Source organism: Delphinus delphis, chromosome 11, assembly GCF_949987515.2.
Source record: "Delphinus delphis chromosome 11, mDelDel1.2, whole genome shotgun sequence".
NCBI lineage: Eukaryota > Metazoa > Chordata > Mammalia > Artiodactyla > Delphinidae > Delphinus > Delphinus delphis.
The window spans coordinates 61,202,392-61,218,397 of NC_082693.1; the positions used below are offsets into that span (position 1 = coordinate 61,202,392).

The 16,006-nt window shown below is 44.1% G+C and overlaps 1 protein-coding gene and 1 long non-coding RNA gene across 2 annotated transcripts in view; one reads left to right on the forward strand and one right to left on the reverse strand.

The window, feature by feature from the left end:
* The window catches only part of E2F7 (E2F transcription factor 7), a 29,724-nt gene extending 25,343 nt beyond the window's left edge, over positions 1 to 4,381 (reverse strand). The window contains exons 1-2 of the mRNA XM_060023860.1: positions 4,337 to 4,381; positions 3,578 to 3,661 (exon numbers count right to left, since the gene is read on the reverse strand). Of these exons, the coding sequence (XP_059879843.1) occupies positions 3,578 to 3,661 (84 nt within the window). The 5' untranslated portion in view covers positions 4,337 to 4,381. The remainder of the gene's footprint in view (positions 1 to 3,577; positions 3,662 to 4,336) is intronic.
* A 1,266-nt stretch (positions 4,382 to 5,647) lies between these two features.
* LOC132433252 (uncharacterized) overlaps positions 5,648 to 16,006 on the forward strand; it is a 92,787-nt gene continuing 82,428 nt past the window's right edge. The window contains exon 1 of the long non-coding RNA XR_009521101.1: positions 5,648 to 5,755. This is a non-coding gene — a long non-coding RNA (uncharacterized lncRNA). The remainder of the gene's footprint in view (positions 5,756 to 16,006) is intronic.

Sequence of the window (16,006 nt, forward strand, 5' to 3'; positions counted from 1 at the left end):
CTTCTTCAAACCTGCCCCAAATTTTATCACATCTGAGCCGTTGCGCACACCATCACGTTGACTCTAAAGCCATGGGCTAAGCTTTGCCCACTGAAACCCGACCTGCTGTTTAAGACTCATTGCAAATATGACAGGCACGTCAGGAGGCGTCTCCTTCTAGCTATTGACTAACAACTCTCCTTCCCTTCAGAGCACACTTTCCAGAATTAGTAATCCACACGGAGGGCTTTCCCCTGCCTGTCTCCCAGGGGGTTCCTCAAACCACCAGTCTGCTCTGATCCACTGCTCTCACTTCGGTCATCTGTCAGTTGACAAGTCAATGGCAAAATATTGCACTTGACCTCACTGCAACGGTTAAGACTGTTGACTATTTGCTTTATAAAACTCTCAGTCCTTCTGAGCTACCACTGTTTTCTCTCTTGGTTCTCTTCTGACTGTTCCTTCTCAGCCTCCTTCACTGGCTCCTCTTTTTCCCCTCTTAGAAACTCAGCCCTCCACACCTCCCTGTTTGCTCTCTCCGGGGCAGCTCACCCACTCATGTACAAGGCTTTAAAACCAACCTGTATGTTGTTAATTCCCAAGTTTGTAACTGGCTAGGACTTTCCGTGAATTCCCAGATCAGGCAACCAACTGCCTCTTGTACATATTTATTTACCTGTAATCACACGGGTACAAATACATGCTTCAAGTTGAACTCACCTTCTTTTTTAACCACTCCCAAAAGATGAATGACCTTCAAAGAAAACCCATGCCCACTAAGTCTAGGCGTGTCCCCAAATTTACCATGCTGATTTACTTCTTTACTAGTTTCCTTCCTCTCTACTTGCCTAAGTCTTAGCACTCATCCCTTCAAGCCCTAGCTCAAGTGTTATCTCCTTCACAAAGCCCTCCCAACAGCTCAATCCTTGTTGTCCACCGCTTCATCCCAAACCATCCTTTTTCTACTTTTGTCATTCCTAAATGCACTGTAGACAACTGAAGAGGAGAGTCTTGCTTATAATCTCACAACTTGGGCACAGTAAGATGGGGTAATGGCGTTGAAAACTCCTCTATGTTTTAAAGAAAAGTTTCTCCGTGAGTGGTAAGAAGATGGATGCCTACCTGTAGACCTTGAGCAATGAAGATCAGACAGTCAAGAAAGATAAGTCCTCTAAATGCCGACTGACCCATAGGATACTGTTCCAGGCACCCACCAGAGGGTTTCAAGAAGTACCACTAGCTTCTGGCCACTCTGGAAACTTTGAACATTTCTTGAATGTCCACAGCACATATACTCATATAGAGTCTGCCTATAATGACCGTCTTACTCCTTCTTGTTTCCTTATAGTTGAAGTCCTCAGCCCAGATATTACCTCTGTGAAGCTTTCCAACTTGCCCTAGGCTCCCCATGAATTTCTTTCTTAATCTTCTGTTCTGCTGGGGCACTTGGTTCCCACTCCTATAGCTCTTACCAAATCACAGTCTAGTTGGTGAGTTTTACATCTCAGTCCCTGAAAGTGTCTCAGGTAACCGAGGGCCAGGCCTGCATCATATTCATCTTTGGGCTGTCAGTTCAAATGAGTAAGGTGTGGGGCTTCCCTGGTGGCGTAGTGGTTGAGAGTCCACCTGCCGATGCAGGGGACACAGGTTCATGCCCCGGTCCGGGAGGATCCCACATGCCGTGGAGCGGCTGGGCCTGTGAGCCATGGCCGCTGAGCCTGCGCGTCCGGAGCCTGTGCTCCGCAACGGGAGAGGCCACAACAGTGAGAGGCCCACGTACCGCAAAAAAAAAAAAAAAAAAAGAAGAGTAAGGTGTGAACAGTATGGGTTGCTGGGTGCTTTACAGACACCCAAAGAGGAGAGGCTACTTATTAATTTCAATTTATGGAAGAAAAAAATAGGCTTAGGAAAGCTAGGAGACTTATTAAACCGCTGTACCCCCAGCCCCTGAAACATAAATATTTGTTCAAAGACTGAATAAATATATTTATTTGAGGTTATGAAGCTAACAAATGGTAAAGCAGGAAATCACACCCAGATCTCTCTGACTCCGAATCCCACGTTCTCAGCAGCCCTAGAAATCCTCCTTCCTTTACTTCACAGCACTGTGAAAAAAGAGACAAAAGCCCAGCCTAGCATCTCGCAGGAGCGCTCTGTTCTCTTCCTTTGCCGTCTCTTTGACAGGTGAAATAAGCCCTGCTCGTGTATTCTATTTCAAACATTTTAACCACTTTCCCAAACCTCTATGGCGTCATTTGAGGTTTTCTCTACACCCACTAAAATATGAAAGCTCAGCTGGGCACAGCACTTACTGGGCTAACTAGAGTAGGAGAAGTAACCTTGTTGAAGGCACGATAAAAAGTCATTGACCCAGAAGGAAAGAGGTGGACACTTTGACTTTATATAAAAGTATACACATTCTTTCAAGGCTGTCCCATCCAAATTACAAAGGAAAACAAAAAGTTTTGCTCTGAAACTCCCAAAGCCAAAACTCTGAATATATACTTTAAAGTCTGGGCATTGCCACTCTCAGATGGCATAGCGAATTCTTTAAAAATGCTCTTTAAAAGAATAATGTTTTGGTATACTTCTTTTCCTAACAAAGATAAATCAAATGGTAGAGGGAAAAAAAACCCTACATGAAAAAGCATACAGTTTCACACCTACCCAAAATTAACGGTTGTCAAGTATTCTTCAAAGGCCCATATAACAGGTGCTTTGCAACCAGGCAATTTCATTGTGGGTGCTAAGCCTAAAATTAAGCCCAGGAACCAGAGAAGTTCAATGCCTATGGAAGTTGCTATGCTCAGATTGATATTTAAACTTTGTAAACCCAGGTTTGTCATATCTACTTGCCTCTGCCCAAAAATGCTTAGGTGTTCGCTACTAACAAGCTATTACACCTTTTCGGTAGGGCACCCGCTGGTGAGGGCATTGGTGCTGACATGGGTCCTGTTTAGACATTGCTATGGCCGGTTCACTTTGTAATGTTTCTTGAAGACGCTACTATTGTCTTACAGATCACAAGTCATGCAAAAACCACAAGGGAAAGCTCAGTGCAAAACCAGAAGTAACACTGTAAAATATTCAAAGAGTCCTTGGTGAGCTCAGTCACTTTATCTCCCTATATGGGAGACACTGGTCATGTTCTTGGGAGAATGGAACCACCTCTAGGAGCTGGTCCATCAGGATGAAGAACATTTCACTGCACTTTAATAATCTAGCATTTAGAGTGAAACAGTCTATTTTCCTGGGAACTGAGGCTTAATATTCCTGCCCAGCATTAGCTAATTCTACTCTTGGTAACTACAGTTATTACAAACCTTTGATTGCAGTGTCTAGCATATCTTTGATTCATATAAGTCAGTTTCAACATTACATCTAACCACTGCACAATGACTGAGAAATTCAACAATAATGGTTGGATGCCTCCTCCATTAAAAAAAAAAAAGAAAAAAAAAGAAAAGCATAGTCCTAAAATGTTCATCAAGATTATTATGTTTTTAAGACAAATACAAGTGGCATTTTGGAATCTTGAATTGAATTAGACATCACCATCGTAAATATGATAGAACTTAAGGTATTTAAGTTCACTTACCTTTTGGGCATTTTCCCCATCTTCAATTGCAAAATCTAGTCTGGGGTTGATCAGGTCTTTTAGTGTTAAACAATTTACCTCCATCTGTAATGCACAGTTACATTAGAAAATGACTTTAAATTGGATACTCTTTCCTTCAACAAAAATATCTATTACTTGCTCATGAACATGAACTTCCGCTCCCTAAACTCATCCTGGGAATTTTCAGGATTGTGGCCACTCCAACTCTCCGAAACGCACACGAACGAGCACAAACACTTAAGTGTGCTTAGTAATTACTGAAATTGGGAAGAAAAAAACCCCGATAAAAATAATACTTTTTAATGAAAAGCAACAGGACAAAATTAAGTTTCAAGTCAGGAGAGTGTAGGGCAAATCTGTCAGAAAGCACAGGGTCTCCTAGGTCAGTTAATTTTGGCGCAAAGAACGGGGAGGAATTCGGCTTTGAGGGGTTTTGAATCAGGGGGGAAGGAAACCTGATCGCTAGACCAAACCCACTCAGCGCTCAGCGCAGCTCTTTCCCAGGCCTCCGAGCAGACCCCAAATATAAACTTTTCCAATGAAACCCCCAGATCGTGAGGAAGGGCAAGTTCCCTACTGCCCGGCCGGAGGGAGAGCTGGAGCCCAGACACCCCTCGCACGCCTGGTCCTGCGGCAGCCGGGGAGGGGAAGGGTGGCAGGCTGGCAGCCGGGGCGGGAGGGTCCCCTTTCGCCCCAATTCCCGCCTCCCCGCCAGCGCCGGGGCCGCACGCTACTTACTCCCCCTTTGCGAAGGAGCCTTCCTGCCTCTACCGGGACCTCCACGACCCCACAGCAGCGCGGGATCAGCTGGGCGAGTCGATCAGCAGCCGGGCGGCGACATCGGGCGGGGAAAGCGAGGCGCGCAGTTCCCCGCTCCGAGTGCCCTGCGCTAGCGGGGACCCCGCGGCGTCCGGGCAGCGCCAGCGCTCCGACACGCCGAGCGCGACTCTAGCTCCGGATCGCAGTCCCCGCTAAAACACCTCCTCTGGCGCCTTGAGACCGAATTTGAGAATCCACCAATCAGCGGCGGCCGGCGAGGCTGCGCCGGCCAATCGCGCGGCGGCACGGCCCGGGCTCGCCGCCCCTCGGAGTCTTGGCGCTCCTGGGCGCGCGTTTCGACCTCACCCGCCCAATTGTTGCCGCCTCGCCCCCTCCCCCTTCCGGGTACCTGGAAACCTCGGGCCCGGGAGCCAATTCTTGCCGGGTACGCGGGCCCGGGCGGCCGCGGGAAGCCAAGGTGGGGGCGGCGCGGGGCGGCGGGAGGAGGAGGAGGAGGACTCTTTTGTTATGCGTAAAAGACCCGCCCGTCCAGCGGCTTGCGGCGCGGGGAGACCGCGGGCACAGCCTGAGGAGGGTAGAGCAGATGGAGTGTGGAAAAACGATATACATGCTCTGGATGCTGCCGCCGCCACCCCTCCCCCCAGCAACCTGCGCGGAAGCGAAGTTGTCCAGGCTTGTTGGGGCAAACTTCTTAACACGAACGCTGGTGTGACACGTGAACCATGGTTACCACTCTATGCTGCGAGCAGATGGCACGCCAGTTAGCTGTGGAAACTCGACTGCCAGCAGAACCAGCTGTTTTTTCTTTGCAAGTCCAGAAAAGTTTATTGGTGTTGTTACCTTTTCAGATCATCGCCAATAATTAGCCTTATTAAATAACTCTCTGCAGTATGGACTAGCATTCTGGGAAAGTCGAGAAAATTTCCTCAACATTGCTGATTTGTATGAAATGTTTCACTTCCCTCAACCTTAGTTTCTTACTTAAAATAGGAATGTTGATAGAGACAGCCGTTTGTGTGTGTGTGTGTGTGTGTGTGTGTGTGTGTGTGTGTGAATAGACATTAAGAACAGCTTTAAATTTACAGAAAAATTGAGACGATAGCACAGGGAGTTCCCGCATATCTGGCACCCAGTTTCACCTATTCATGAACATCTTTACTGTGTAGTGCGTTTGTTAAATGAACCGATATTGCTATATTATTCTTAACGAAAGTCATTATTCAGATTTCCGTAATTTTTATCCAATGTCCTTTTTTCTGTTCCAGGATACAACATTACATTTAGTCTTCATGTCTCCATAGGCTCCTCTTGGCTGTGACAATTTCTCATACTTTGCTCATTTTTGATGACCTCGACAATGTTGAGGAGTACTGACTGGTAAGTTCTTTTGTAGGATGTTCCACTATTGGAATTTGCCAGCCTTCTTTAAAGCATGTCTGCAGACATTTCCCTACAAACTGTATCCTTTCTAGCAAGGATATCATTCTCCTTATTATCCTTTCTGTACCAAGTGCTTCACTTTCCACCCCTCACCTCCCGAATTTATATATTAAACATATAAACGTACTTAAACAAACTTTCTGCACAATTCAGAATGCTCAGTCAAGTGCTTCACTTTGTACTCTATTTAGGTTGCTGATAAATACAGCCTAAAAATCACTGCTAGATCATACATTAAAAAGCCCCCCCAAAAAAGCATGGGAAATATTAAACTTAAAGAAAAATAACAATAGTTATAAAAATTTGACACTTTTATAATAGAAATGATATTTTAAGCTGAAATCTGTCTTGTAAGTAGACGCATAAGGAGACAACTATAAAGAATAAAATTACAATTTATTAAATTTTGCACTTGTGTAGAAGCAGAAAATTAGATGAAGATTTTTTTTTCCCAACTGTATTGATTTCCTGTGGCTATTGTAACTAATTACCACAGACTGGTTGGTAAGCCAGAAATTTATTCTCTCACAATTCTGGAGGCCAGAAGTCTGAAATCAAGATGTTGGCAGGGCCACACTCCCTCTGGTGCGCTGGAAGAGAATCTTTTCCTCGTCTCCTCCAGCTTCTGGTGGCTGTAAGCAGTCCTGACGAATGTATGGCTGTCTCACTCAGATCTCTGCCTTGGTGGTCACATTGCCTCCTCTTGGTGGGTCTTAAATCTCTCCTCTGTGCCACTTGAAAGGATACCTGTCATTGGATCTAGGTCCCATCTATACAACCTAGAATGATCTCATCTCAAGAGCCTTAATTACGTCTGTAAAGACCTTTCCAAATAAGGTAACATTCACCGGTTCCAGGGATTAGGACATGGATGTGCCTTTTTTGGGGACCCCCATTCAGCCTTCTAGATCACCATTTCAATGATTAAAGTCCATTCATTTCTCTAATATTTCAAAATAATATTGGTTGTTTCTTTGAAGTTAGGCAGTTTTATGTTACAGACCTTTTCCTAGCATTTTCAGAGTATTTTTTCCATCTATTTCAATTAAAATGTAGCCTCTATCTATTCAAAACACGAAAAACAATATGGAGCCTCAAACACTTGTAATTTCATTGATTGCTTAAAGCAAGAGTGATCTTAGATTTGGAGGAAAACTGGAAAATGTGGGCTTCCCTGGTGGCGCAGTGGTTGAGAGTCCGCCTGTCGATGCAGGGGACACGGGTTCGTGCCCCGGTCTGGGAGGAGCCCACATGCCGCGGAGCGGCTGGGCCCGTGAGCCATGGCCGCTGAGCCTGCGCGTCCGGAGCCTGTGCTCCACAACGGGAGAGGCCACAGCAGTGAGAGGCCTGCGTACTGCAAACAAAACAAAACAAAACAAACACTAGAAAATGCATGTTTGTTGGGCAAATTCAGAGACAGTACTCCATTTATATTGTACCACTTATTTATACTGATGTTTTCAAGTCCCAGAATTTGTAAATAATCTGTCAGTTTCTCAGTTGAAGCTGATGGTGGCTGGGAGCTCAGGTCAGACATCGAGAAAATGTGCCTTCTTCACGCGACTTGATTTTCCTCACAGCGTGGTGATTCAAGTTGGTTGGACATACATGGTGTCTCAGGGCTCCAAAAAGAGTCTCCTAGCCCACAAAGTGGAAATTTTACTTTGCGCACTTTTGTGATGTAACCTCAGAACTAAGATAGCATCAATTCTGCTGTACTTTTTAAAACGAAGCGGTCAAAGATCCATTCATATTTAAGAGGTGAGGACATATACCCTACTTCTCAATGGGAGAAGTGACAAAGAATTTGGGGCCATATTTTAAAATTGCCACACCACGTTTCATGCTATTTGAAGTATTTTACAGTTCTACCTCGATAATCTTTGCCTGAAAGATCATTGACTTTGGAACAGTATAATATTACCTACGTGGCCACAGTCCCCAGGGTTCTGTATTGTGCTAAGCCCGTGGTTCTCAATCCTGTCCGTGCTTTAAAATCACCTGGAGAGATTTTTTTAAAATTTCTATGCCTGAACTGCACACTCAGAGATTTCTAACGGAGTCGATCTGGAATTGGACTTGGGTATTAAGTTTTTTTCAATTCCTAGTGTCTTGTTCCTTTGCACATGCTAATTGTATGGTTATGCATCGACTCCTTTGGATGCCTCTGACTCAGTGGTTTCAGAAATGGATCCTCAGGTCCCATCAGTGAGGACAGGAAGAGTTGGGCAGGTGTATTGCTCTCTGGAATAGGTGCAGAGGTTTCAAAGGGCTGGATCTTCCTGGTTTATGGCCATGTCATCACTGGTTTTCGGAAGGAGATGAGGTTGTAAATGAGAAATCTGATGGGCAGGTGGAGGTTAACAGAAGAATGAACAGCAAGGGCTGTGATCAGAATATACACAGATGATGACTGACATTCCTCTGTATACAAGACGTACTGCATGCCTTCTCAAACTTGGACATAGTCTTTTGCCCTTTTGGGGTTCTGAATCTCAAGATTTATCACACTTTACAGAAAGAATAAATGTAGTGAAATATGATCCATGTCATTTAGCCTGAGTTGTCCAGTTAATGTATCAGCTTCCTCTGATATTTTCCTTTCTTTCTACACTGCAAGCACAGTCATCTTGGTGTAACATCTGTTCGCAAGAATTCAGTCACAGAAGGGAATTAGAAACTGATTTTTCACCACATGGATAACAGAAGGACCTTGACTTCACATCCTGGCAGTTCTGAGGTCTCTGACTGGATCGGTTTAACGGTTCTTCTTAAACTGAGGGCTGCCATTTAAAATGGCCTTTGTCTTCAGCTATTCCTGGGTCTGAGAATGTGATATATTTCCTTCTCTAACTGCTTGCAGGTTCAGAGAAGGCAGAAAATTTATTCTTGGCTGACTGTAAGCAATGTCAGAAGGAGAATGAGTTCATGATTGGTTCCTCCTCATGGCCTTAGCAACAATTAAAAAAAAAAGATATTAATACCAAAGGGCAGTTATGGCTCCCATCTCAAATGACATCCAGATGTCCAGCTGTTCAAAGAGAGCTGCTTAAGCTGTGGTTATGTGTCCCATAGGGAACAGAGGGAATTCATTCTTTATCTTTACAGACTCCTTGTCATCCTGGGCACTATTGAGCAAGGTCAGTTTCCTTAATGATTGTGTGATTTGCGTCCTCACTTAATGAAAAGATAGCATATTTTGTGTGCATGTTTGCATGTGTGTACTTATGTGTGCATGTTATAGGCAAGGATGCAGGGAGTGGGTTGTGCTGTAACATTTCAGACCACAGCAGATAGGATGGATTTTGAGCTGGGTTAGGTGTTTCCGGGAATAATGTGATAACGGAGAGTGTATAGTGGGACACCGCTTTACGTGATGGAACATTTATGCTGCAGGTTTGGGCGTGGTTGTTTGGAGAGACCACAATGTTTGGAGGGTAAAAATGGAGATTGACCGCTGCCCTGGAACCGAGATTCTGGCTAAAATGGGGGACAGGCATCCCGTTAATCTCCAGAGCCTTATCTAGAAGGGAAGGAATTCACTTTGAGTAGTGGAGAGACATAGGTTCTAGATCAAGCTTGGCCGTGGAACAAAAGGTACTGCCTACCTAGGCCTCAGTTTTTTTCTTTAAACTGGTTTGTGTGATTTGGAGGACCTTTGAAGAACCTTCCATTTCTGTCATTCTAAGTGTTTATTGGACACTTAGGATATCCTCTTAAAACTGCTGCTGGCGTCTAATCACATAGTGTGGATGTGTAAGATGTTTGCTGAAGTCACTTTTTTATTTCCATATTTGGTGAAACTGGACACATCTCTACTAATCGTATTACATTATGTACATACGTACATTAATAATGAGAATGCTAAAAAACATCAGGCCGAAGACTGACATTTATCATCTCTATTTTTCTAAGGTTAGAATTAAATGGCTGCAGGTAACTTTTTATACCTTCCTAATAGCATTATTTTAATAGCATTTTTTCATTATAATGCTTTGTAGGACCAAATGAAAATGTTTTCATTGTGAAGTGGAAAGAAGAGTCTGGGGTTAGGGGCTCAGGGACTGGAAACTTAACTTTAAATACTTCAAATATTATCTTTTCCTAACCTAGAGCCATCTCATCGTATGCAGGGGCCTTCAGCCTTGGAAAAACTGGACAAGTAGAGTATTGAGCCCAAATGGAGATACATTAGCCCACAACTTCACTAAACAGTTGGGGGAAGTGTTGATATACAAAGGTTAAGGTATTGTCTCCAAGAAGTCCCTCTTAAAATGCAAACTGTTCCTGGAAAGAGTAATCACTTAACCAACATCATCCATGTAGCATGTTGAGACATTTATCCTCAGACCACACCTGGGGGTAAAAATTGGGTTAACCTTAAAGTACAAAACATTGTTTCTTTGTAATACCTCCTATAAAACACTGGACCTTCTAGCCTTGTTCAGAGACTCACTCCTGCCTCTCCCGTGAATTCTGGGCGCCCCCAGTCACACATACTCTGAAACAAGTCCCTTCAACCTCCCTGATACCCAAGGCCTCCACTGCAATATGTTGGTTTCTTTCTACCCCTACTGGGGATGCATGACATCAGATATCTCCATGTAGCCTGGCTACTCCTGCTGATGAAGCTGTTGTCACTCCGAAAGTCAGGGATGTCCTGTGATGCCACTGTGTCCTCTGTCAAGGGCGCCAGCTGCTGCTGCTGCCGCCATCAAGTGAAGCCAGATCTGGATCTTCACTGGTGCTGCTGCCGGAGAGTATGGGAGATGGCCTTGACCCCCATCTGCACCCTCCTCTCAGCCCCCAGCAAAGTCTTATCAGGTCAGTTCCTTTCTATGCTGAAATAGGCAGTCAGAGAACAATCCCTCTTGGTGGTTGTTTTTCACTTATTATCCTTATTCCTAAGCATTCAGGCTGTGGACCACATCTGGGTAGTAGGCACTGTGTTATACTCATAATTCCTCCCCCCCCCATGGTTGAGACATTGTAATTGGACCAAATTTTGGTCTCTTTGGTTGAATTATTTCCCCAAATGCTCCTCTCTCCTCCTCTAGTTGCAAACTAAGAGGGCCGATTCTTGGATGTGTATTAATGTCCTCATTATACTTAGATAAGTTTATCAATGTGTCTGTAGACAATAGGACCTACAAGGAGAGAGAGCTCAGGGCAGGCATAGTTGAGTGGGGCAGATGGAAGTGGAATCAGGTAAGATTGGGGGCAGGAGGAAAGCTTGAATGGAGGTGACTATGTTCCTAGTGGGGTAGGACGAGAAAGAATCTCCTGAGAAAAGGAGAAAGATTCAGAAAGGAGTGTGAGAAAATGGAGGCTTGCTTGACCAACTTAATGGAATTGTTTGGGATTCTTGGATTATTATTCTTGTCAGAGATTTAAGATATGAATAAAATCTGCAGTGGGTAAAATCTCTAGATACAGCATGCCTGTCCAATAAACTGCCATGTCCATGTTGGTACAACAGAGACTTTTGTTCTTATAGTTGGCTGCACTTATAAAGAATGATACCATCTAGCATGGGGACCTGTAAGCCCTTGCAAATTAGGACATAGTCTTTTGGTCTACATTTTAATGATGCCATAATTACTTTAATTAAGTTCTCTTTCTCTCCTCTCCACATGTTGTCTGTTATAAAAGCCCCATCAAAAGTGATTGTGTTTTGTGCAAAGGAGTGCCGAAACATTCTTTTGTTTAATGTTATTTTTTAAAGTTGTAAGTCCTTATTTGTAAGGCAGCATAGTTTCCTTTATTTTGTCTTATGCTTTATGTAGTTTAAGTAAAGTGAGAATATTTTTTTTTAAGTTTTTTTGGTTTTGTTTTTGGTTTTTTACTTTTGATGTGGACCATTTTTAAAGTCTTTATTGAATTTGTTCAATACTGCTTCTGTTTTATGTTTTGGTTTTTTGGCCCCAAGGCATGTGGGATCTTAGCTTCCTGACTAGGGATGGAACCCACACCCCAGGCGTTGGAAGGTGAAGTCTTAACCACTGGACTGCCAGTGAAGTCCCGAGAATATTTTCTTATTCCTTATGTGTTTTGCTTTTTGCAAATAATGTCCAATATTTTGTTGCATTTATTTCTCCCCTCTTAGGCCTTACACCTCTTTAGTAAACTGGTCTAATATCCTTTGTGAGTGCGTATGTGTCTAATTCCTCTTTGTTTCAGTTTTCAACATGCTTTTAGCTGATGATGTTAAATTCTGCCTATCCTTTTGACTCAAGAAAGACTTCTTCCTGTTTCCAGCACCCAGTTTACTGGATTTCTTATTGTTTAATTATGGTCCCATGTGGCCACTTTTATTATTTTCTTAAGCTTGCTGAAATTTACTCTGGAATTGGTTTTTCCATTTTACTGATTTCTTGTCTCATGATTAAATATTTTATTGATGTTTGCAATTACAGTGACATGATGCTAGAGTATCCTCAGGGTACTTTGTGTTTGCTCTTTTCCTAAACCTTTTGTAATCTTGTGATTTTTAAAAAACAATTACAGATTTCAAGAAGTTTCCACCTTAGTCAGTGTCAGCTTAAACCAGGCAAAGTTGCTAGTTGGAGAACAATACAGTTATGTAAATGGATTCCATGTTTTTTCAGTGACTCTTCTAAACTAGTTAAAAATTACAAACTCAGCTGAGGCATAACTGAGAACATATTATAAAGAGAGGAAAGCAGACAGTATTGCCAGAGAGGAATACCACATGTTGTAACAATAGGACTAAAATTTTAAAAGGAAAAGCAAGAGATGGATTAAAATTTGTACAATAGAAAGAAATTAATTTTGCTCTCACCATTATCTAATAATTCTCTTGTTAAATATGCAATTAGAAGTAAGAGAGGTTAACCCTCCATGCAGTCTGTGAGTCAAGCTTCACTGACTTTCATGGCTATAAAACTGACATCTTGATCGTTTTCTTATTTAAAGTGGTAGCCTGCCATTTTTGTTTGTTTTAGAACAATCACAGTTGACTGTTTGAAAGAATCCAAAGCAATCTTGTCTCTCAGGCTAATGGCAGTTTCATGGTTAATATTAATGACAGCACTGAGGATGAATATATTTTAATAGTATTAAATCTCAATGAAAAGTTGTTATGGGCTGGGTAGCTCAGAAAGCATTCATAAGACCTTCAGTTAGTTTTGTTTACTTTTTACACATCAATTATTTATTTATTTATTTAAGATGTTGGGGGTAGGAGTTTAGTAATTTATTTATTTATTTTTGCTGAGTTGGGTCTTCTTTTCTGTGCAAGGGCTTTCTCTAATTGTGGCAAGCGGGGGCCACTCTTCATCACGTTGCACTGGCCTCTCACTATCGCGTCCTCTCTTGTTGCGGAGCACAGGCTCCAGACGCGCAGGCTCAGTAGTTGTGGCTCACGGGCCTAGTTGCTCCGCGGCATGTGGGATCTTCCCAGACCAGGGCTCGAACCCATGTCCCCTACATTAGCAGGCAGATTCTCAACCACTGCGCCACCAGGGAAGCCCAATTATTTATTTTTTAATAAATTTATTTTTTTATTTTATTTATTTTTGGCTGCGTTGGGTCTTTGTTGCTGTGCACGGGCTTTCTCTAGTTGTGGCGAGCGGGGGCTACTCTTTGTTGCGGTGCGCGGGCTTCTCATTGTGGTGGCTTCTATTGTTGCATAGCATGAGCTCTAGGCACGCGGGCTTCAGTAGTTGTAGCTCGCAGGCTCAATAGTTGTGGCACGCAGGCTCTAGAGCACAGGCTCAGTAGTTGTGGCTCATGGGCTTAGTGGCTCTGTGGCATGTGGGATCTTCCTGGACCAGGGCTCGAACCCGTGTCCCCTGCATTGGCAGGCGGATTCTTAACCACTGAGCCATCAGGGAAGTTCCTACACATCAATTATTTATACCTGTAATGAAACAATAATGCTGTTATGCATTGGCAGAGCCCTTTTCACTATTGAGGACACCAAGTACTTTATGAGCTGCTGGGAGCCAATTTCTGCTCTTGATGCATATATAGTTGTCTGTCGTGAGCCAACCAGAAGCATAGATAGCATTTATGCCTGAATTTCCGACAAGAAGCCTTTGGCACTACCTTAAAGACATACCCAGAATCCAAACACAGCTCCCTGCCTCCACCATCACCTCCTGATTCCAAGCCACCTTCACCTCCTCCTTGGATTGTTTTAACAGATCTCTCTATTTGTTGTCCCTCTGTAATTTATCCCTAAGCACCAGCTACAGTGGTCCAAATGAAAAGGTCATGTCCTCATTCTCCAGACACTTCAATGGCTCCCCAACTAATTCAAAGTAAAAGCCAAAGTCCTTACAACGGCCAGCAAGGTCTTAAGGATTTGACCTCTTTTTACACCTCTGATCTTATCGTCTTCAGCTTTTCCCCTTGTTTGCTTGGCTTTGGCCACACTCTGCTCCTTGCTGATCCCTGGGCACACTTACTCTGTTGCCTGAGGGCTGTGTATTGACTGTTCCCTCTGCCTGGAATGCGCTTTGTCCAGAGAGCTGCTTACCTCTCTCCTTCACTTTTTTCAGGAGCATTAATTCAGGTGCTGTTCGCTTCTGTAGCAAAGAAACCTTAAATTTACAGTGCGTTTAACAAAGCAGAAGTGTACCTCTCACTCCTATAACAGCTGATAATGGTGTACCTGGATAGCGGGTGGCTTTCCTGTAAGTGGCAACTCTTTGGCAACCCAGGCTCCTTCTCTTTGTGACTCTGCAGTCTCTTTGGCCAGGCCCCCAGGGCCTCTGTTTCTTGTTAGTGGAAGGGAAATCAGACAGTGGACATGGCATACGTCACCTGTACTCACATCCTCTTGAGAGAACAACTAGTCACAGGGCCACGCTGGATTCAAGGGGGAGCTGTGATCGTAGTCACTGGCTCTGTAGCATGTCCTAGCAAAACTTTAACACTGTGAACAGGGAGTAAAGACTCCTGGGGCAGCTAGTCATTTCTGTCACAGACTGCCTCCTGGCCACCCAATATCTATGTGACCTCCTCCCTAAAGGAAACAACCCAAAGTACCACCCAGGTGCCTCATCCATGACAAAGTCCAGGCACTCTGGGTAATGTGTTCCTTTGGTCCAGAGACCTATGAATTCAAAAACGAAGTGCGGGCTTCCCTGGTGGTGCAGTGGTTGAGAGTCCGCCTGCTGATGCAGGGGACGCGGGTTCATGCCCCGGTCCGGGTAGATCCCACATGCCGCGGAGCAGCTGGGCCTGTGAGCCATGGCCACTGAGCCTGCGCGTCTGGAGCCTGTGCTCCGCAAAGGGAGAGGCCACAACAGTGAGAGGCCCGCGTATTGGGGAAAAAAAAAAAAAATATGGACGAGGAACAGGATAACCACAACAGAAACTTGTGTTTGTGAAAGGGCAGACTGGGAGATCCTTGGCGGTAACTGGTCCATAACAATGAGGAATCCGACTGGGCAGGTGCTGTGAAGGCTCCCTGCCCGGGACGTGGTGCAGATTCTTCCTTAGACCATGCTCCTGCTCAGTGGGCGGAACTTGCTTGTTCACTCTTCTCTGTGGTCCTTGACTCTGGCCTCTGGGATGTTCTTCTTGTCCATTATCCTTTCTGCTGATACCTAAGATGAGCATTAAGGAATATGACCTCCTTGGAGCTCGCACCGTTTTTACAGCCTGCTTCCTGCTGGTACATATTGAGGTCCTTGGGAGGATGTTTTACAGTCACAGGCTTTGTAAGGCCCAGACCACTATTCTTCAGAAACATTATTCCCTTGATTTCTAGTTGGTTCCATGTGCAGTAATCATATCCCAAGTTCTTTCCTAGAAGTGATTCTTACACCTGCTCTCTTTCTTTCCTTTCTTGCCCCTATACTTCCCTTAATTTAATGGGGCTTACTGGAGGCCCCTTGAAGCAATAGGCTTGATGAGAAGAGAATAAGTTCCCATGATCTGTGTTTCAGCTTTGCACACCTCTGCTTAACGAAAGCAACTTAATGGGCGCTTCTGCTCAAAACACTTCAGGTCTTATCTCCTACTGTTTGGTGTCTAGAAGCAGTCAACTTTCTAAGCCTGCAAGGCCTCAAACCCACCTTAATTCCTAGATTTTCTTTATTCTGTTCCATTTCTGTTTGCAAGCTAGCCAGTTCTTTCCTGAGCACATTTCTTTCTTGAACTCTTTGTTCAGTGCAGAGAGGAGCATTCAGCATCTTTTTTGGACAGAATTTTGCC